Below are 21,809 nucleotides of genomic sequence, written 5' to 3'. Positions count from 1 at the left end.
TTGGTCAGAGGTCAGAGCGGGAGGATTACATAAGGACCCGGTGTCGGCGAATGACGTCGTCGCCGCGGAGAGTTGCTGTTTGGCCGTCTCGATGAAGCTCTATGCTAGTTACTGTGTAGATGTGACTCCCGAACATTCAGAGACACAGGGTCTGCATGATCTGTAATCAGTGCAACATGTTGACTACATCTGAGTAATGGATCTCTGGGTTGTCGGCTCCGTAGGATGAGGCTCTCCGGGGAAGCACAGCCACAATATGCAGAGGCGAAGATCATGACTTGTGGAAGATGGAAGATGCCGGGCTGCAGCAGTAGCGGCGTTGGAGAATTGAAACGTGACAGGGAGATGCTTCCTCGTATCTGGAATACTGTTCGGCAGTAGCCGGCACAGAGTTCAGACTCGGGTTGGGATGTTGGAGTGGACTGATGGCGAGGTACATGAAGCTTCAGGCGTCTGTTGGTGCCTGACGATGTATCGAGCTCGGTCCGATGGGACAGATGGACGTCATTGCCGGGCTGGCAATGGGATGGCAGATGCAATGTGTCCTGAGAAAGTTGTCCTGGGGTAGCGTTGAAGCCGAAGAAGGTATCCAGAGATGATGGGCGATTTAGACAGTCGGGTGTCACTTCTATCTGCAATTACTGCTGGCATTGTTTATTAGTGACGGGCTAATTATCTAGGAAGGGAGGCCGCTCTGGGGATTTGCCGCATGCGTCAGATACAGGCTGAAGAGTGTTGCTTGTATGGCCGGTCTTGTGGTCACCTCACGTTGCCATCCTGGTTGATTCTGGATGAGATGCCGGGCCGGAGGATCAAGAGGGACGAAGTGCAGCAAATACAGATGCAAAGGTGACTTAGTTCTTGGGCGGATGCGACATGGACTTGGTGAAGATGGCAAGCTGCCCTGTCTGTCACCAGCGCAGCCATTCGTCGATTTCGTGGAAGATCAGGGAAGCACAGAGTAGAACCCCAGACTGAGGCTGAGTGCCTGGATAGCTGAGTAACCACAGATGCCAGCCTGTATTACCAATCCTGACGCAGCGGCAAGTTGCCATCTGTTAGCGCTGGAGGTATCTCGCCGACGAACTGTGGCGGTGCGCAGGTTCCGTCCAGGTTCCCATTCTGGCGGGGCATCCACCAATCTGGCTTTCAGAACACGAAACAGCGCACACGACTGCCCACTGTTTGTTTGGTTTGCATGACGCTACTGGCGGGAGGGAAAGAAGGTGTCTCTACGAATAGAAATCGTAATCCACATACAAACAAGGTCTTTTTCTGAGCAAGAAAAGGTACGGATACATGCCATACACCTGGACCTGAGGACCCGGGGAGGACCTGAGGTAGGCCCGTAGGTAGCTGTGAGTGGCGCAGGTAGCTGCTGCTGCTGCCTCAGACCGCCTGCCTGAATCCAGCATTAGGCCTTAGGCGTTCTTCTCCCCCCCCTCCTTCCACCACTGAGGCAAGGAAGGAGGGGGGATTAGGTAGGGAAGGAGGGGGAAAACTGACTGGTGTGACTGGCAGAAGGAGCCACTGCCACCATTGCACCTGCCCACCCTGCCGCACACACACACACTGTCTGACTGAGTGACCCCTTCCCGTCATTTTTCGACCGTGACTTCCTCTTCTCCCTCCTTCCCTCCACCCAAATCCAATCTCGACATCAACCTGTAACGGGAACGTACGTAGCGAATCGATTTCTCCACGACCTTCCTTTCGGGCCACACGACGACACTCCAAACCGGCGACGATTCGAACGAGTCTTTTTTAAATACAACAGAAAAGTCGTATCTTTTCTTCCGTCGTCTAGTTTCAGCGAGAAGTAATCACTCTCGTTGATTAGGTACGCATGCAACACTGTCACCATCACCGCACGCATCAACACCCGATTTGCATTCGCTGTCAAATCACCAAAACATCCCCCATCGCTTCCTCCTGCTTCCGCTGCTGCTTCTGATACCGCAACGACTTGTGCATCTCCTTCTACACCGATACCGACGATCCATCTGGACGTGGACGACTTGAGACCGCACGGCGAACACAATCGACAAGGCTACTTCCCGTTCTTTGTCCTTGACTGCCTGCTTCCCCAGTCCGTCGATCGGTGTATCACTGCATCGACTGCCTCGTTTTCTTCTCGCAGTTTCCGCCCGCAGGAGGAGATTGCAATAAAGTCCAGGTCGTCGTGAAAAGCAGCAGCCGCGGTAGCAGAGAGAGCGACCCATCTGCTCCGTCCCAAGCAGCCCACCGAACGAACCCAACCAAAAAAAGCCCACCACCGCCGACCGCTTTCGCTGACTTTTGCCCCTCACAACAACAGACACCACAGAGCAATCGCGCTTCTGCGACCGATCATCTTCTTTAGATACCCCACAACCACACACAACCGCCGTCAACATGGCCCTCAAGAGAATTAACAAGGAGCTCACTGACCTCGGCCGGTACGTTTATTTCCTCTCATCCAAGCCTTGCCGCCCACCGTCGTCACCGCAAGCTTTTGTCGCAGCCCGAGACGTCAGGTGGGGCCATGTGAAGAGCGGGGTCTTCTTCAGCGAAACCCCCTCGACTTTTCCCATCAGCTCTCGCCTGATGATGTCGATGACGATGCTGGGGATGGCGGTTGCTGTTGTACGAACGTTGGACAAAGACACCATGCTAACGTCGATGCCTTCATAGTGACCCGCCCTCTTCCTGCTCCGCCGGCCCTGTCGGCGAGGACCTGGTACGCATCCCCGATAAACGCCCGGCGATGATGCCTTGAATCATGACTCAGCAGATCATGATGATGGCCTCATCACGGGTGTGAGATAGACAAGGAATATCGTACTGACAGACGACTGCAGTTCCACTGGCAAGCGACGATTATGGGACCTGTAAGCTTTCTCCTTTCTCGGCTTCGTTGGGTGCAGGCCATCCGCACTGTCCAACACAGCTTCAGAGCATCTCCAGAACACGTACTAACAGCATCAGGGTGACTCTCCTTACTCCGGCGGCGTCTTCTTCCTTGCGATTCACTTCCCCACCGACTACCCCTTCAAGCCTCCCAAGGTCAACTTCACCACTCGCATCTACCACCCCAACATCAACTCCAACGGCAGCATCTGCTTAGATATTCTCCGTGACCAATGGAGCCCGGCGTTGACCATCTCCAAGGGTATGTCTCCGTCCCGTCTGACACCATACGCCCCTCGCTGACCCAAGTCTAGTCCTGCTCTCCATCTGCTCGATGCTGACGGACCCCAACCCTGACGACCCGCTCGTCCCCGAGATTGCACACGTCTACAAAACCGACCGTGCTAGGTACGAGGCCACCGCCCGCGAGTGGACTCGCAAGTACGCTATCTAGACGGAGTGGTAGAGGATCTGGGGTTGGACGAGTATGACGGGCGACGGCTTTCCTCTCTCTTTTCGACAGCTGGCGTACGATTAGGTCAAGGTCATTGCTCTGCGTTGCGGTTTGGGATCTCTTTCGTCACCAGCACAAAGAAGGCGTTCTGCTGCTCTTCGTCAACTCGACGAGCACGGCAGTAGAGGCTCGTCCTTCGAGAGAGGTTACGAGGAGCGGTGTGGATAGAAGACAGACCGATCAGAGTTAGCAGCACCACGTACGGGTTTATCATACGGCAAAGGCTTCATGTTTTCTACTGCATTGATGCGTGCGTTTGGTTCGACACCGACAAGAGACGACGGGCAGGCATCGCTTTACATTTGCAGTATTTAGGTTGATGTGATGTGACGTGAAGTGCTCGTGAGATGTGATGTGTAATGTTGGATATGTCCCGTCCCTTGCGTAGAGCAAACGGTGGACCGGGTGGCTATCTATGCTTCTTGATCCGCTTTCTATTACGTACCAGCTGAACCCGTAGCCGCTTCGCTGGACCGGGACGGCCAACCACGGAGACGTCGACATCCGATGCCGTGGAGATGGTAGACGTAGCGTGAGACACAACCGGCCGCGCAGGATCATGACGGATGACGGCACTTCCAGCTGAAGGTGACATGTTCTAGTCCAACTACCTTACTTACTCGTCGACCCGTGTCCAGGGCTCAAGACGGGAAGACAACGACGGCCCGTGAGATGAAGCACAACTACGGCCGCGTCCTTGATCAAAGACCAGCCCGTCCGTGTCTATTTTCCCAGTCACGGCTCGTCCTTCCGGGAATCTGGATCGAGTCTAGGTATCCGAGGGTTCGGTTAGATATTAATCACATCACAAAAGGTATCGAGGTCACAACCATGCCATGCGTTCTACAGTCTCTGCGGCAAGAAGAAGAGGAGGAGGAAGTTCGTTCTAGACCTGGGAGCTGCCCGGATCTCGAGGCCCCGGTTCCATGCAGCCCTTCTTCCCCGGGGCTCCGGCTCCGAGAAGGGAAGGGACGCGGGTTAGACGATCCGGAGAGGTTTGCCGGCGGGTTTCTGGGAAGATCAAAGCGGGGAGAGATCTGGATCTGGATCTGATGGGGTTGGAGGAGAGAGAGTCATGGATGTGATATGCATATTCAGCGAATTCGAGATGTGGAAGGAACTCGCCGGGCTCGAGTCCTAGCGAGGGCGTTGCGGGAGACGGAGGCTTCAAGGATGATCGGAGACGCCGTCCTACTCGAGATCGCGATAAGGGGACCTCGCGTTTGCATGCACGGCTGGCCTGTTGGACAGGGTTCTTTCCTCAACCGGGCGTCTCCCAGATATGGGCCTCTCTGCGTTGCTCCAACGATGTCCAGAATGACGCAGCGCGGCGGGATGGCCGTGGTGCTTGGATCACCGCTGCGAGTGGGAGGTCGAGAGAGATCAGGTCAAACGAAACGTGTGAGGGGACACGAGGGACGGTTGGACGAGAAAGAGCGTTTAGTAGCCGGAAAGGGGAGCAACGAGGATCGGCCTTTGCGCATGCAAAAGATGGGATGAGGGACCGTACCTAGTAGACGGGACCTCACGACTCGAGATGTAGAAGCGTGGTGAACGTCGCCGCAGCGGGAATATGAGGCTCTGCGCGGCACGTGGTTTGTTTGGGGTGTGGGTTGGAGGGAGTTACTCGAATGGGCGGTGGATGCGAGCGGGTGCACGTTGGCGGCAATGAGACGGGAATCTGTGCTCTGTTGTCGATAACAGAAGAAGAAGGGAATTCGATGCGTTTGGAGGGTGGGTAGGGTAGAAAGGACAATGCCTCGTTTTGAAACTGTGCTGGTTGTTTGATTAGAGGTTCATGCTCGGCGGGATATCGGGAGCAGTCGTCCGTGGCAGGCGACGAAAGGCCGGTGAGGAAGCCGTGATCCGGATAGCTGTGCCGTTTAGATAGACGTTGTAGGAGCGTGGTGTTTTGATGGTGGACCATTTGATGGATAAGGAGAGGCAGGGGTTGGCGTCGTAGTGCCTCAGTTGCGTGGAGCGTTCGGGCGACGGCAGTCGAGAATGAGATGAAGACGACGAACGAGTTGTAGAGATAAGGTTGATAAGGTTGGCGCTTCAGGCTTGTCAAGTTGCGGCAAATGGAATGAAGCAAAGTGCTGGTATTCAAACGTAGCCAAGCCTGTATCAGATTGATTGTTGAGGCTGAAGGATGGCAAGTCTGTTTAGTGGGGGATCTTCTAGAAAGACCACACGCCGACGTTGAGTTCATGATGACTTGCAGTTGTGCTCAAAGGGCGGGCCAGCAGGCGGTTGAGCGGATACCGAGAATCTGGCCGATGTTTTGCTTTGATTGGCGGATAGGAACTGCGTCTTGTGTGTTTGTAATGCAGATGCCGGCTTCAGTTGCATGCCGCGGGATCATCCTGACCACGACCGACGTTTTAGGCGCCGAAGCAAGATGCCAGGAGGCGATGTCCCAACAGGACTGATTAAAGACTTGTTGGCGACCCCTTTAACAGGAGGTGTCTCGATGGGTTTGAGCTAAGGGCACGCGATAGTCGATTCTAGGCACGAGCAGTGGTGGCGAGCGAACCATGATGAAATTTCGGTCAACGTGGACGATCTGCGCTGGCAAGTGAAAAGAAGGGGCATGGCGGCTTCAGATATGAACTGATTCTTGCGTCCTCTGCCGGGTCGAGCTGCGTGCAAGTGAATGATCTCCGCCGGGGTGCTGTAGTGGTTGACGAGGGTTCAGGTCCGTGAGAATGGGACGGGAGGCAGAGCCAGAGGTTTGGCAATCAGCCGCGCGGCGATGGGCAAGTGTGATTGAGCATCTGGCTGCGCGGCGGTTCAAGTCGAGTCGAGGCGAGGGATCCCAGCCAATGAGGATGCTAAGAATATTCCGGCGGCAGTTGGAGGGCGGACGGGAGGGCGGCAAGGCGAGGAGTGGATGGCGGAAACGGGGTGGTGTGCGTTGTTGAAGAGGATGGTTTGTGAGACGGGAGTTGACAGGGGCAGACGAGGCCCAATGAAGGCATTCCCAGTCCAGACCGCTGAGTAACCAGCAGAGCAGCTCAGCAGAAGGAGCAGCAGTTGACAGGAAAAATGGTAGTGGCAGAGAGTGGCAGAGAGTGCCAGTGACAGCCACAGAAGAAGGCACCCTTTTGTGAAATGCGAATCTCGAGTTGTGTCAGAGCATCCCTGGCGAAACAAGCTGCGACGCGGGCTCAAGCGACGAATCCAAACGCACGCCCCTCTTTGTGCATATCGGAGGCCATCTGGCCAATCAGCCAAGGCAAAATGGACGGCTGCCAAGGGTACGTATCGCATTCTGAACCTCGACCCTGTCCTGTTTTGGGCTGGGTGGACGCGCACTTCTCGCAGGTCACTGGCCGTTTGCTGGTACCGCGTGGTGGTTGGCTCGGTCTTGGTGTGTCTCGAGGTTGCAACTGGGTGGTTTTGGGGTTGTAGGGCAAAGGGATTATGGCCTCATTACCCACATGTGCTGCGGGAGAAGCAGCCTTGTTCCAAACGTGGGCCAAACGGCGGCGAGGCGTAGGCGACTCTGGTGGTGAAGCCGGGGGCTGGTCGTTGATGCGTTGCGTTGGAATGTGGTCACTGGCCAGTGATATCACTGACAATGTCGAAATAGGAGGCGGTGGAAGTATTGCCCGGATTCGTGTTCTTGTCGTGGCACCTGGCCTGGGAATGGCATCTTCGGAATCGTAATGAGGTGGAGAGTAATTATTCGGTATGATCCGTGGTCGTGATAGAGTCGAGACTTGGCTTTCGTGACGATAAATTAGCTGCTGGCAACTGCGGCCGAGGGCGCGTGGGGTGGGTTTCGACGAGGCAAATGACGATCGTGATTGGACACGAAGAGACTGCGGCTGTCGGAATAGGCTTCTCTGGATATTAACCTGTGGGCGCGTTGTGGCTTCCAGGCCGGCCCAACGGCCTTGTGTCCCAGGAACGGCAACGAGAAGCAGGTCCACAAAAGGAGCGCAGCGCGTGGTGGGACGGGGATGATGGATCGTGACTTGACATGTGCAGTGATACTAGGATGCCTGTCGGCCGTCCAAAAGATGTCGGTCCAGGGATGAGTAAAAAGAGGCGAGAGAAAAGCCAAGACTTGGAAAACGACCAAGATATCCAGTGGGCTTCGTTCCTGCGGACCGGGTTCTGCGGTTGTGGTGTTTCTGTGCCGGGAGTTGGGCCCATTGACGCCGCGAATCTCCCCATGACCTGCCCACTTGCTGAATTGCGTCGTCTTTTTCAACTGAGATAGGTAAGGCACTATGGCGAGGTGATGTGTGATGTTTTGTGCTTTGTTGAAGATAGGTTTAACTCCCTCTTGGCATGCGCTCACTTGCTACCAAAAGTGACGCCGTCGAGAAGCCACTTCCTTCGCAACAAGGGAAAGAGCGAACGGCAATTGAGAGTTGCGACTTCCCTCCAACTGTGCTGAAGAATTGGAGGAAGGCGCCAGGCACATCTCTCTTCTCATTCGTCAGGTGAGCCTCGAGACCCACAATAGTAAGCGTAATCCGGCCCCTGAGCTGAGGCTCTTGGTGGTGCTTGGCATCCCTGCTCTGGGATCATGCTCAGATGTTTTTCTTTCTTACTTCTCTTTTTTGTGCTATATCGCTTCTCTTCTGGTGACATTCTTGCTGAATTCTCGCTGTCCGTCCGTCCCTTTTTTTCGCCGGCCGAGTGACGGCAGTCCCGTCAGCAGTCAGCCATCTCGAATGTGTCAGGCACCTAGCACATCGTATCCGCGTACCTTTCATACCCGACTGCAGATACTCCTGCTAAGAGGTCTGTTCTCTGCTAAGGCCTACCGCAACCAGGGCCGTTACGTAGTATTCGAGCCTCGTCTTCGTCAGTTTATCCTGTCGTCGTCGTCGCCCGTCTCCGTCTTCCCTTCTCCGTGCCCATTTAATCGTTCAACACACGCCTCTTCCCGAGCCCCCTTTTCCCACCCCCGTCCACTCTGAGCCCTGTCCTGTCCTGTCCTGTCCTGTCCCGGGTTCCTCACTTTGCTGCCACCTGAGAGCTGCTGCGGCGCTGCGGTAGGCCTGTCTAAGGAACCCCCGCCTACCAAACTACGGATACTGGTCGTCCTCGAGCCACCACAGGCATAACGTCGCGGGCCTCAGCTCTTCTCGGCTGTTCCTGACGGTGATTCTCTTACACAATCGTGCTGCTGCTGCTCTCGCCGTTCCTGTTAGCGTCGTCCTCGCTACACCCACCGAGTTTACCCACGAAAGAAGGACATCCTTAACAATTATTGCCTCTCAGAATCGAGTCCAACTGGTCTGGCAACGCCCTGAGTCCTGAGTCCTGACACCAGAAGGCCCTGACCATCTCCGGCCACCCCTCCCCTCCCCCTGCCGTCTTCAACCCACACCCCACACCCCTTCCTCCCCGCCCAGCCCATCCACCTCTCTCACATCTCTCACACCTCTCACCTCACACACGCTCCTCATCTTCCTGTGATCGCCCACCTCCCTCCCGGACATTCTTTTGACTCTCTCCTCCCCTCTTCCTTTTCCCACCTCGCACACCCCTTCCACTACTGCACGTAGGGAAAATAATTCCACGATTTCCTCAACGACCGCGAATTCCAAGAACCAGCCGCCGAGTGCAGGCATTGTGTGCAGGTAAGTCGACCTCTCTGAGAAACCTTTCCTCTTGGCGATGCCTTCGTCGCACTCTTCTATCGCCCGCTGCCCGAGTATCACCGCACGAAAAATCACAATATGATTGACGCACTCCCCTGCGCCATCACTCGGACTCTCGTCTCGCTTCCTTCAGAAACTCTCTTTTCCACGCCATATCCTCCCGTTCTGCTTCCCCTCAGCCACCTACCTACTGTCATACCTTCACATTCCAGCTCGTCCCCCTTCTCTTCCCGCTCTCCCGCCTGCCAACTTCCCTCCTACCGCCGCTGCTGCGTGAAGCCGCCTTTTTGCTGACCCAGTGATTCTCGGATTGCAGGCTCCAATTTCCGCTCTTTTCTGGGTTCGCGCGCTTCACTTCGTACACTTTCATTTAGATGCATTATTTTCTTTGCCCCTTCAGCAGGCTCTGAATCACCACCACCACCGACCGAATATACCCACGAACGCTCGCACTACTCCGGAAAACCATCTGCCGATTGACACCACCGATTAAGGAGGAAAAAGGACCAAGGAGTTGCTGCTGGGGATCCGAGAAAGAGTCGAGAAGAAGACCACCCACTGGGACTGTTCGGATCGGAGGAATCTCGACAAAAGGATTGACCCGCGAACTCGCCTGGCTTGCGACAGCCAGATCTTCCGCCCAAGATGGATTTCTACAACCAGGTCTCCGAGAAGCCTTCGGAGCGCTCAAGATGGACACCCCTCACCCGCATGTTGCTCTCCGGAGAGATGACACAGGAGAAGCAAAAGGACTTGACAATGAGGGAACGCTTCGACAGGTGGATGATTAACGAAGGATACCGCAGAGTGTAGGTCTCACGCCGACCGCCTACGGACAACGTACTGACAGTGAACAGCTTCGTCTTCGTCTTCTTGGTTCTCCACGCTCTCATCTTCGCCTTCGCCTCGGTCCACTACGGCCTCAAGGACAACCTGCAAATATCCCGCGACACTTTCGGCCCGACGTTCGTCATTGCTCGTTCCGCCGCTCTTGTTCTTCACGTCGACGTGGCTCTGATTCTGTTCCCCGTGTGCCGCACGCTCATCTCGCTGGCCCGTCAGACTCCCCTCAACGGAATCATCCAATTCGACAAGAACATCACGTTCCACATCACCACCGCCTGGTCCATCGTCTTCTTCTCGTGGGTTCACACCATTGCCCACTGGAACAACTTTGCCCAGATTGCCGCCAAGAACAACCTCGGAATTTATGGATGGCTTCTGGCCAACTTCGTCTCTGGCCCCGGCTGGACTGGCTATGTCATGCTCATCGCCCTCATGGGCATGGTCTTCACCTCCGTCGAGAAGCCGAGACGTGCCAACTACGAGCGCTTCTGGTACACCCACCACATGTTCATCATCTTCTTCTTTTTCTGGTCCTTCCACGGTGCCTTCTGCATGATTCAGCCCGACTTCGCGCCCTTCTGCGTTAGCATTGGTACCTCTGCCATCGGTGTCTTCTGGCAGTACTGGATGTACGGAGGTTTCGTTTACCTCGCCGAGCGTATTGCTCGTGAGGTTCGTGGCCGCCACAAGACGTACGTCTCCAAGGTTATCCAGCACCCCAGCAACGTCTGCGAGATCCAGATCAAGAAGGAGCACACCAAGACCAGAGCCGGACAGTACATTTTCTTCTGCTGCCCTGCCGTTTCCCTGTGGCAATACCACCCCTTCACCTTGACCAGCGCCCCCGAGGAGGATTACATTTCTATTCACATGCGTGTCGTCGGAGACTTCACCCGTGGCGTCTCCACCGCTCTCGGCTGCGAGTGGGATCGCAAGAAGGATGACTCTTCCAAGGTCGTCGGTGTCAACAGCGACTCCAGCGAGGTCGACCCCGCCCTCCGCCGTGTCCTTCCCCGCGTCTACGTCGACGGCCCCTTCGGCTCTGCCTCTGAGGACGTTTTCAAGTACGAGGTTTCCGTTCTCTGCGGTGCCGGCATTGGTGTCACCCCCTTCGCCTCTATCCTCAAGTCTATCTGGTACCGCATGAACTACCCCCAGAAGAAGACGCGCCTCAGCAAGGTCTACTTCTTCTGGATCTGCAGAGATTTCGGCTCTTTCGAGTGGTTCCGCTCCCTGCTGCTCGCTATCGAGGCCCAGGACGTCGACAACCGCATCGAGATCCACACATACCTGACGGCCAAGATCAAGGCAGATGACGCCACGAACATCATGATTAACGACGCAAACGCCGACAAGGACACCATCACCGGTCTGCGCTCTCCCACCAACTTCGGCAGACCCAACTGGGACATGATCTTCAGAGGTATCCGTAAACTGCACGCTCCCGCCGAGGCTGGCGTGTTCTTTTGCGGTCCCAAGGGATTGGGTAGCGCGTTGCACATCTACTGTAATAAGTACAGTGAACCTGGGTAAGTTCCTTCGCCTCTCCGGGCACGGGCTGTCACTAACACTTCACAGTTTCTCCTTCGTCTGGGGCAAGGAGAACTTCTAAATCAGGTCGCGGCACACGACAACAACTTCGTTTCGTTTCCCTCTTGCATCATATTATTTGTCAACAATATTAGCACCGTTGCCTACCTATCTGTCCCTCCCTATCTCTGATCATCTACACGGTGGCCGGATAGAATGTTGCGGACGCCACTTCTTTGGAATCTGATCCACTGGGATGCATATCGCGGGTGCGCCGGACGCCAGGACCAAGAAGACGGCGGGTTTGGTGGTGCTCATGAAGGCGGCACCTGACATGCCGAGGGGACGATGAGGCCGGATGAAGGTCGGTCAAGAGGAGGAGGAGTCTTATGAGAGCGTGAGGAGGAATTTTGCATCGGTGGATGATGATAATATTCGGCGTCATCCCCGCACACCCCTGTGGATATACTACTATTACTACCGACATTTACATGTACCTAGCGATGCCATCATCAGTATACTTAGACAGTCTTGATGTCGCAGGGCGAAATGGCTCTTGCGAATTACCTGGTGTTCTTCTGGTCGAAACCCGCCGCCGTGTGTCCGTCCATACGTGCATAGTACCACATCTGTGGGAGGATTCAGGTGAGACGTGCCAAGAACGCATCCTCGGTTCCTCTTGCCCGTTTTTTCTCTGACGTTCGCCACTATTTCGACCGCTGCCGTAAGGCGGGAAAAGAAAAAAACGCTCGGACGCGGGGATTGCAGGCAGAGGAAATGGAGAGGAGGAAGGGCGAAGGAAGGTTTTGCGACACGTTGGATGACGAACGGAGTGGGAAGGAGGATTGGCCTGGTTGTGTGTGACACTTTTGTAAAACGTGACGGGGATCTCATCGGACGAAGTCGTCGGCGGGAGGACGAGAGAGAGAGAGAGAGAGATCTGGAAGGGGGATGTGGACTTGGCGATCGCTTGGCGATCGGAGGGTTGCGGGTTTGAGGGGTCGGGATTGGAGGGGGAAGCTTGGAGACGGTTAAGAGCCTCTTGGGTTTTGATGCGGTTTGAGTACGTGAATGGGGGGTTGTTGTGATGGGGGATGTTGTGGGCGATGGTGGTGTTTCTGATTCTGATCCTGGATCTGGATTGTGGTGAGGCAGAGGCGGGCAGGTGGACGCGGGTGCGATGAAACGTGCGTTGCTCTCTCGCTCGCTATACCTATCAGTACCGTAGGGGATCTGTGGTATATAATTGACTGAGGAGGTATGAATATACTCCCCAGACCCCAGTGTTGCTGGCATGGTATACAAGATCAATTGGTCAATTTGAAAGATTTTGTATGGCAGACACGGAGGGATGGTAGCTGAGGTTGCTTGTTTAACTAAAGCCTTTGATTCCACTTGATGCCGTCGTCCGTAGCTGGTGTTTTTGGCGTATTATCCCCTTGGTACTACACCCATCTGGATCTATTGCCAACTTCAATCCACTCGCCTCCGACATGATGCTCGTCTACAGCCCGGGTGCCAACCGCGAGCACGGTTGCTCCCGTTGATCGCCTGGCAGTTGAGCTGGTCAGATATCCACCTGTACGAGTTTCATTGGATCAGCACAAGGTCGTCTCGCAGTTGTCCCCCCTTTTTTATACCCATCTGCCTAGATGATACGCATCGCAGTAAGGGTATCTCGCGAAGTGAGAGAGGTGAAGGTGCGATGACGCCTTGCGTGTTCGTGGTGGTGCTTCTGTACGCATTTCAATGGCAGTAGTACGTCGAACTCCTTGGACTCGTGTGCTCTTGCATGTCCTTGTCTTTTTCTTATAAACTCGGAAGGGGTGTATGCGTGGTGTTGTCGGGCTATATAAGACTAGACTAGACTAGTCTCGGAGAAATTTTACGACAGCCACATGTATCGAGGAAACCGACGGGGGCAGTTGCTCGTTGTCCTACTCTGGTTGGCGTGGAGGGTTCGTTGTCGTCGAGTACGGGGTAAATGTGGTGCCCGCAAGTAGATTTTGGGTGGTTTGCAGGGAGGTGATGTATAAGAGGTTGAATACCACGAGAACAAGAGGGAGGGATGGAGACGGTGGGCTCTCCCATCCGTCTATGTCGATGCTTCTTTGAATTCCCCTTCTCGGTTGAGTACTTCGGCGCGACGTTGTTGTCGCATGTCACGATAGCCCTCCTCGAATGCAGGCAAGTATGTTCGACAACATTATCGTGTCGCTTGCTATGAGAAGTTGACTTCACTCACTCTAAGGATTATTTATATACTGCACCACATAGTGATATGCGTGAGATTTATTCTCTGGCGGCGATACTACGGCTGCGGTTGATCACTGTTACTGAGCTAAACATTGGCTGGTAGGCTGAGAATGTATGGAAGGTGGTTGTTGCATTTTGTGCCTGCGGTAAGCCGTTATATATTTTCCAGATTCTTTCTCTTCAGGATTCCTTTCCGCACAGTGCGACTTGAGTCTCTGATCGAAACGGCGCCTTGCTCATAGCAGTCCAGTTCTTTGAGTAATACCAACGGGTTCTCCTCCGTAATTCTCATTCACCGGGCCAGTATGCTGGTGTTTCCAAATGATATGTCGAGGAATACGAACGGGATAGTGATGGATGATAGAAACGCATATCATATAGGTGTCTAGAGATGTCAATGATACCATCTGAGAGCCATCAGAAGAGATGGCCGGGTGCATCCGTCCCATTGAGATCCCCGGTATTCACGGGATTCAACCAGCATAACGATTCTGGGTGCCTTGTTGAAAGCGTGCTTATGGGAGAGGATTGCTGTTTTTATACCTTGTGCGGATGTGCTTCAACGGCCATACCGAAGAATACGATCACACATATTATCAATATTTGGGCTCCGAATTATCATCACCATGGTTAGTGTGTATCTGCTGTTATGCAGTTCCAGCTCCGTTGGTTATTGATTCGAGTTGAATGATCTCATTCGAGCAATAAAAGCGTGGTCGAAACGTGAAGGTCCCGAGAGCACTCAAAAGCCAGGCTTACGTCTGCTGGGGTTCGAGGACGTGAATGAAGCTTGTGGCATCCTGGTCCTCAGCTTCGTGATCATCCCGCAATATGCGGTTGCCCCGGTGATCTTTCTCATGAGATGAGTGTACGAAAATCGCATAAAGCAGTCATTTCGTCCTCCTTCATCTTCGGGGTCCGAGATGTATTCTTCGGTGAGTATTCCTTGTTAGCCACGTAAGAGATATCTCGAGAGGTGCCAACTTTGGTGTTCAGTTTTGAGGGGGCACCTTTCGAACGAACAAGGCCGAGTCTGGGTTTACATTGGCCTTCTCATCACTCGCTGCAAAGTCAAAAGATACGACGGAATCATGTGTGGTAGTCGAGAAACGACGACATCTCGATGTTCCTTTTAAGTCCTCTGCAGAATGTCAAGTTATCCTTGAAACACCAGTCGTTATCCGCGCTCTTCAACAAATCCATTGTCTTCGGCCGCCCGGGTGCTGCTGTCGTTCTCGCGACAGACTACCCGGCGTTCTATAAATTTCGAGCTCGCGTTGCATGCCGGTTAGATGATCTGCCAACTGCAAGTCTAGCAAGATTGCGGCTGAACGACTAGCGGGTTCTGCTGGTGTTGGTGTTGAAATTGTCATCACGTCGGATATCGTCGCTGAGAATTCACTGGAAATGGACGCCCGGACAGTCTCTTTCTATCCGGCAAGTATTCGGAACAGAATGAGAACGGGACTACAGCGAGGGGCGACGAGAGTTGAGCGGCGACTTCTGGGGTAAGGAGAGTGCAACCGCATAGTCTTCTTCGTCTGGGACGCCGACATGTGATGGGGAAAGGCATGGATTCTTACAAAGTGCACAAGAAACAATACCATCTGGTGCGTGTCGCAAGTCGAAATGAGGTTCGATGACGGCCTGGAGTACTTGTATAGCGGTCCGCCGTGATGAGATGCGGATTGATGGATCAGGGCCAAACGCAGAGCTCTGTCGTTCATCGTCTTGTCCGAAATCCCTTGAATAATCACTGGAAGATAATTTGGGTTTGTGCTCTCTGGATTGGACCTGGACCTCACTTGTGCTGTGTGCAGATCAGTGACCATTAGAACTGGACTGCAATGCGAAGGTTCCTCTGCATCTTGAAATCTGCAAGGCGATGGTAAACCTGCACGGGTAATGGCAAGGTTGAGCTTGCTAGTACCAGTTCGACTGTTGTTTATACCCATTTGCATCATTGAGAGATAGCACGGGCTAAAGTGCTGGTATTGTGACAAATATACTGTGAAATACGTATGGGTAAGCCGCTATAAAGCTCATTCAGAACCGAGCACGAATCGCAATTCACTCCGAACGAGACGCGAGTCCAGTGAATGGATATAATATATCAAACTCGAGCCGGCGCCGGAGCCGGTGTGGAACGTCTTACCGAAACCCCTCTGGTCACACTCACTGAAATTCGTGGCGGAATTCCACGTCTCAAGAGGGATCGCGTCGACGACACGCGAAGGACGCCACGTTCGACAACGGAAGACACTTTGTCTCATGTCGGCAGATACAAAACCAAAGGGATGCTGAAGTATTCTCAAGACCATAAAAGCTTGAATTGAATTCCGCATTCCTGACGAAGGCGACAGTGCGTTCGGTGTCCAACGGCCATCGCGTCTTGGCCTTCGGCGACGAAGCGTCACCGGTCGGTGGGACGCCAGTGTCTCTCTGTGCAATTTCCCGGCCCGCGGGGGACTTGTTGCGTCCGAGGTTCCACAGCATCAATCTGTGTGTAAGAAGTACGGAGAGGTACTGTTGTATTAGAGTGAGCTTCAGCAAACGAATTGAGTTGACGGTGACTGGCTGCGATTTCGCTCGATGAGGCGAAGCGTGTTTCTGAAGCCCTTCTTCCCGGCTTAAATTGAGTTTCCGGATGCACGACATGGGATGTAGGACGTGTACCTGGCGTGTTAACCGCAGTTACAGCGGCTGTGATGACTTCTCGGTGGACGACTTTCTTTTTTTTCGTCTTTCGTACCGAATAGCCTCGACGTGTCAGAGAGATTGTTGATCTATACTGAAACGTCGCCGTCTCCTCTCCCATCCATCTGTAAAGACGAAGCCCTCCCTCCCGGATGGGCTCTGCTGCAGCTCGTATCTCATGCCGCCGCCGCCGTCTGCCCATCACTGATAACGACGCCCAGGCGGCGCGTCGATCGCATTGGATGGCGGCGATACAAACGCGCATGCGCGTAGCCAGCCGCACGCATCAATCACACAACAACCAGACGGCCACTCCGGTCGGGAGCTTCAGAGAAACATTTGAAACGATATTTCTTGGCGTCAATCTCGCGAAGCGGTGGCCTGCCTAGCCGCAGAGGTGTGGACGGAGATGGCCGCGCCTCGGAGTCAGTCTTCTTGACAAACTGGACGAACTGCGCCGTGGCGCACGCGTGGAAGGACGAAGAAGTTCGGGTCTGGTGCAAGTCGAAGAAACGAAACAAGGGGGCTCTCGACTCAAGAGTTCGTGTACCCGTTTGACGCAAGCTTTTGTTTCTTTGGATGAAATGAAGAGACTCTATTGTTGATTCTTGGTGTTTCTCAGTCGCGGAGTTCCACCTCGAGGAGTCCAGCATCGAACGCGTTCCCCTATCATCCGCATTTCAACTTCTTTTCTTCTTCTTCGACGCGGCCATTCGGACTTTATCTTTGCTCAGCCATCGATCGTATGTTTGCGCGCCGCCCACCTTTCCCCCCCCCCAAACCCGCTATCCGCATGACGGGCCAAGAAGTTGGCTGGGGGATTCGTCCCGTCACAAGACGGCCGCCGCCCCCCTTTTCGACCGTTTCTCGTGTTTTTTCCCCCGCCCATTGCCCAATGGAATTCCGCATGATCGGCCTTTTTGGGTTCCCCGTTGTCATGTCCTCTGGAGAAGATCATAGGCTGGCGGGCGGATTGACGGTGGGCTCCCAGGCCGCCGAGGACTTTTGCTGTGTAGCCTGTACTCTGTATTCGTAGGACTTGTGGGAAAAAGTTGGAGTTCGTACTCTGTACGCGCACCTCGGCTCTCCATCCAGGGTCCAAGGGTCCAGGGTTGGTTTGGGGAAAGGGGTGGATGGGATGGGATGGATGACGGATTCCCACGTCTGCGAAAATCGACGGATCATGGAGCGCCAACGATGAATGAAGTCGCCCGTCAGCGCTGAATGAGGCGGAAGTCGACGGTCGGTCGTGACTTGTCAACCGTCGTTGTTTAGCACTGCCAGCGCAGCAGCCAACCTCCGAGGCAGGGCGGCGCTCATCATTGACAACAATATGAACATACTATCTTTATGGTAGTACGGATATCCTGTGCGGAAACAGAGATAACCCTGTTGGATGTCATTACCAGCCACTCTTCTCTTTGGTGCAGTTGTGTCATTGTGTTTCCCAGTCAGGCATGTCCCTACCGATAGATCACGCAGTACCCGAGATACCCCTGGTTCACAGCCATCTTCCGTTCCCTTTCGCATGTCAACCACCTGCCATTTGGGAGGTTAATTCCTCTGTGGCCCATCTAGTCCACTGTTTTTTTCATTTGACATGTCCTTTTTATACTAGCCCGTCGGCTTCCTCTCCAGACTCCGACGGTGGATATGGGACGTGAGGAACCTCCGGAGAGACGGAAGAGGGCGCGAGCAAAGGGCGAGCGAGGACGGGGCGGGCGCATTGGAAGAGGGGGCATCCGTTTCGTGAAAAACAGCGCAAAAATTGCAAAGGGAAAACATCCGCCGCGCCACCATTCTGGAGACGCTATTACGAGTGGCTTTCCTGTTAGCATCGGTTGGCGCAGACCGGCGAACTGGTGGCTCGTCGATTGTTCAAGTAGATTGGAGATTTATTACAAGATACGTACAGACAGAGAGAGTGATGTACAGCCACTAGTACACGCAAGGGTTCGACTAGACCGCATTTGCATCTGCTTCTCTTGCCGCACCCTCCGTCAGGGTCAGGTCAGGTCAGGTCTCTCTCTATCGCTCTCTCTCCTCGTACCTCCTCTCTCGTAATTGAACCGTTTATTGTGTGTCTGCTCCTGTGACTGACGGTTACGAGCTTTTCCATTCCATCGTGTTTCGACGTGGTGGCACACACATTCTCTTTTCGGCCTCCCTCCCTCCAAGGCCTCTCCACTGTCTTTCTCGCTCTTCTGTATTTTCTACACTCTCCCAATAACAATCCATACGACTGGATCTCTCCTTTGTTAGCTTCAAGGTGCTCTACTCGCCGTAGAGCGACTCCATCGCCACAATGCGTCTCGGATCAGCCGGCCTCCTGGCCCTGCTCTGGTCCCTCGGCAGCAGCAACATCGCGACGGCATCACCGCTCGCCGACGACGATGCCAGACCCATGCCCGGCCTCAAACCCAGACAGGGTTCAGGCACGGGCTCGACACCAACCTCGACGACACCACCGGTAGTCACGACCCCGACGACAACGAGCGCCGCCGAGGAAGCGACGACGACGATCACGGAGACGGTCACCGCGGGCGGCGGCGGCGGAGGAGGCACCGTGACCGTCACCTCCAACGTCCTCCGCACAGTCATCACCACCGTCGTCGTCACGACGACTACCTTCGAGACGACCACCGTCACGAGCAACGACGTCGCCACGGCCACGTTGACCAACTACGTCACATCCACCGTCCTCGCGAAGCGCTGGCTCAACTTCCTCCCGGCCGAGACCGCCCCCGTCGACGCCCTCGCACCCGAAATCACCCCCGCCGCCGGCGACCTGCGCAAGCACGCCTTCATCGAGAAGCGCGCCATCGTCACCGTCACCGTCACCGTCTCCGGCACCGCCGCCGCCGACGCGACCGTCACCAACCTGCGCACCAGCACCGTCGTCCGCACCACCACCTCCAACCTCGTCCGCACCTCCACCATCGTCAGCACCGTCTTCAACAACGCCCAGACGACCATCACCGTCACCTCCACCCTCATCGTCACCTCCACCTCCATCGACACCGCCGCGCCCACCACCGTCGACGTCGGCCCGACGGGCAACAACATCGCCACGGCCACCGACTCCGGCTCCTCCGCGACGGGCGGCGCCAGCAGCGACAACAACAACAGCGACAGCGGCCTCTCCACCGGCGCGAAGGCGGGAATCGGCGCCGGCGTCGGCGTCGTCGGTCTCGCGCTCCTCATCGGCGTCGGCTGGTGGCTCTACAAGCGCCACAAGGCCAACCGCCCCAGCGCCGCCGACCTGGCCGACATGCGCGCCTACGACCCCAATGGGCCCTCGTCCTTCGACCACGGCGGTCGCGGCCACGGCATGTCGGAGACGGGAGCCGGCCTCGGTGCCGCCGCCGTCGCGGCGACAACTCCCACACACAGACGCCAGCCGGTGCCCCGGAAGAGCAGCCAGCTCTCGCCGCCGACGCAGAGCGTCAGCCCCATGTCGAACAACCACGTCTCCCCCGCGAGCGACTACGGCTCGCCGTACGCGAGACCGCCCGCCAACGGCGCCAACGAGCTCGGCGACACGAGGATCCTCCCGCCCGAGATGGGCGGCGACGAGGTCGTCGAGATGGGCGACGGACAGCCCCGGCCGCCGCCGCCGCCGCCGCCCCAGCAGCCCGGTCGGCAGCCGTTCCAGTCCGGGCCGGTGTCCGACGTCTACGAGATGCCTACCGAGAGGTATCGGTAATGTGTATTGTGTTTTTCCATTTGTACGGGTTTAAAAGATGAAGGGTGTACGTATATAGGACACACGGGGTCTGGGTTTGACATTGAAAGCGTTGCATTGAACCTCGGCATTTTCTCTTTTCTAGAAAAGACGAGCTGGCGGGCGGTCGGATGGACAGGAAGAACGGGACAGCAAGACGAGGCTGTCGAGACATATTGAAGGATATAACGTGATTTTTTTTAACACTTTCTTCATCTAGGTAGATAATCTTCGTAATGTGTACGAGGGGAAGTCGAGACAGACAATACAGTGTCGTGAGATTTTCAAAATCTAAGAGAAACTAATCGCTTTATGTGAAGATGTCCGAGACCGAGAGGGTATTTAATGCTCAGTTGACCTGTGACGTCGACGATGATGTGCGTCTCTAGCTCCGCCGGTGGGAGAAGGCTCGGCGCAACGCACATCGCGCATGGCTTGCATATTTGCGCCTGTGAGAGTCGATTGAGCGTAAGCCTGTGTGAGGACGCGCATCCCGCGGTCTCACTCGCGCGCGTTATCACTTGGCACTACGTCCATCCATCAGTCCAGTCTCGGCATCATAGTTGGACTCGTTGGGGAAACGAGCTCTGAGGCGGGATGGAATAGAATTGAGTTGACAATGACTGAGGGTTCCCGCCAGTTGAGTAACAAGTAGGTCAATCCCGGTAGGAAAGCCGCCGCGGTTCATCCCAAGTTTTTCACGTTTCCCTGTTCGACGTGAAAGATATCAAACCAGCCCCGGATCGGCATGTTTCTCCCGATGGTTGGTTGACTGATAGGCCACTTAAGAAATCCTGCGCGGCGTTTCTGTGCCTCTCTTGTGTGTGTGATGTGATATCAACCCCCATCCTTGGCCATTTGACAGCAAGCGCCAAGCCTGTAATCGATGTATCGTCGGGCCTTGGTCGTGTACCTGTTGTATCGAGAGTACAAAACAAAGCCTTGGTGTCTCTAGACGATGACCGAGGAAGAAGAGGTTGAGACCGGGACTGACTCCTTCGTCGGTTCTGAATGAGTTCCGCGGCTTTGTCTCTTTCATAAGCACCCGCACCCTTCGTAATCCGCGGATCAAACCACGATGGAGGTGGTGATGCTCGGGTAAGGAAAGGTATTTGTAAGTTTCCAGAACCCCAAGTTCCGAAAGTTGGATCATCGGCGATAAAACTCCGCAAAGCCAAGACGTCACAATCGCCCACCCCCCCAGACGCAACATTCTCTTCAACGGCTGCGAGGAACTATCGATAAGCAAGCAACCTGACCCATCCCTCCCTCCCTCCGGGCGGTAACACCATGTCGGGTATCTCCTACGGACTGGGGCTTCCGGTGCAACGGCGGCGGATGCTAGAGAGCGAGAGGCAAGAAAAAAACCTACGTAAGCTCAACCAAACAACACCCCTGCCCCGGTTGTTTCTGTCCTTCTCCTAGCCCGCAGCTCCGAGCCGTTCCAGACCCTAGGCAATGCTGTTGCTGCTGCAGTCAGGATCTTATCTGCGATTTCTCTTGTCTCTGGAGTGGGGGCGAGAGCAAGTGAAGAGAGGGAGTGACCTGGATGATTGAAAGACATGTGCTTTTCTCGATTGTTGTTTCCATCGAGTTTCTGCTTCTTCAACTAACCGGTGTTTACTTTGGACGAAACTACTACATGCCATTCTGACTCGTGCAAGTGTCCTTTTCAACATCTCTAGTTCTAAAGCGGGTAGTAGTTCAACCATCGTGCCATTTTCTC

At 54.9% G+C, this 21,809-nt stretch overlaps 3 protein-coding genes across 3 annotated transcripts; all 3 read left to right on the top strand.

Annotated features, from left to right (window-relative positions):
* Window positions 1-2,394: 2,394 nt before the first annotated feature.
* Window positions 2,395-3,343, top strand: CkaCkLH20_11825 (putative ubiquitin-conjugating enzyme e2-16 kda protein; the record flags this gene model as incomplete). Its single annotated transcript, XM_038894539.1, has 5 exons — window positions 2,395-2,438; window positions 2,674-2,719; window positions 2,841-2,870; window positions 2,968-3,151; window positions 3,204-3,343. 5 exons carry the CDS (start codon window positions 2,395-2,397, stop codon window positions 3,341-3,343), a joined length of 444 nt encoding a protein of 147 aa, XP_038740184.1.
* A 6,332-nt stretch (window positions 3,344-9,675) lies between these two features.
* CkaCkLH20_11824 (uncharacterized protein) lies at window positions 9,676-11,488 on the top strand (the record flags this gene model as incomplete). Its single annotated transcript, XM_038894538.1, has 3 exons — window positions 9,676-9,839; window positions 9,888-11,405; window positions 11,455-11,488. The coding sequence occupies 3 exons, from the start codon at window positions 9,676-9,678 to the stop codon at window positions 11,486-11,488; spliced, it is 1,716 nt and encodes a 571-aa protein (XP_038740183.1).
* A 7,176-nt stretch (window positions 11,489-18,664) lies between these two features.
* On the top strand, window positions 18,665-20,065 carry CkaCkLH20_11823 (uncharacterized protein; the record flags this gene model as incomplete). Its single annotated transcript, XM_038894537.1, has 1 exon — window positions 18,665-20,065. The coding sequence occupies one exon, from the start codon at window positions 18,665-18,667 to the stop codon at window positions 20,063-20,065; it is 1,401 nt and encodes a 466-aa protein (XP_038740182.1).
* Between the last annotated feature and the right edge of the window lie 1,744 nt (window positions 20,066-21,809).

This window comes from Colletotrichum karsti (assembly GCF_011947395.1).
Source record: "Colletotrichum karsti strain CkLH20 chromosome Unknown Scaffold51, whole genome shotgun sequence".
Lineage (NCBI taxonomy): Eukaryota > Fungi > Ascomycota > Sordariomycetes > Glomerellales > Glomerellaceae > Colletotrichum > Colletotrichum karsti.
Note: the sequence above shows the minus strand (reverse complement) of the source record. Positions and strands in the feature narration are given on the sequence as shown.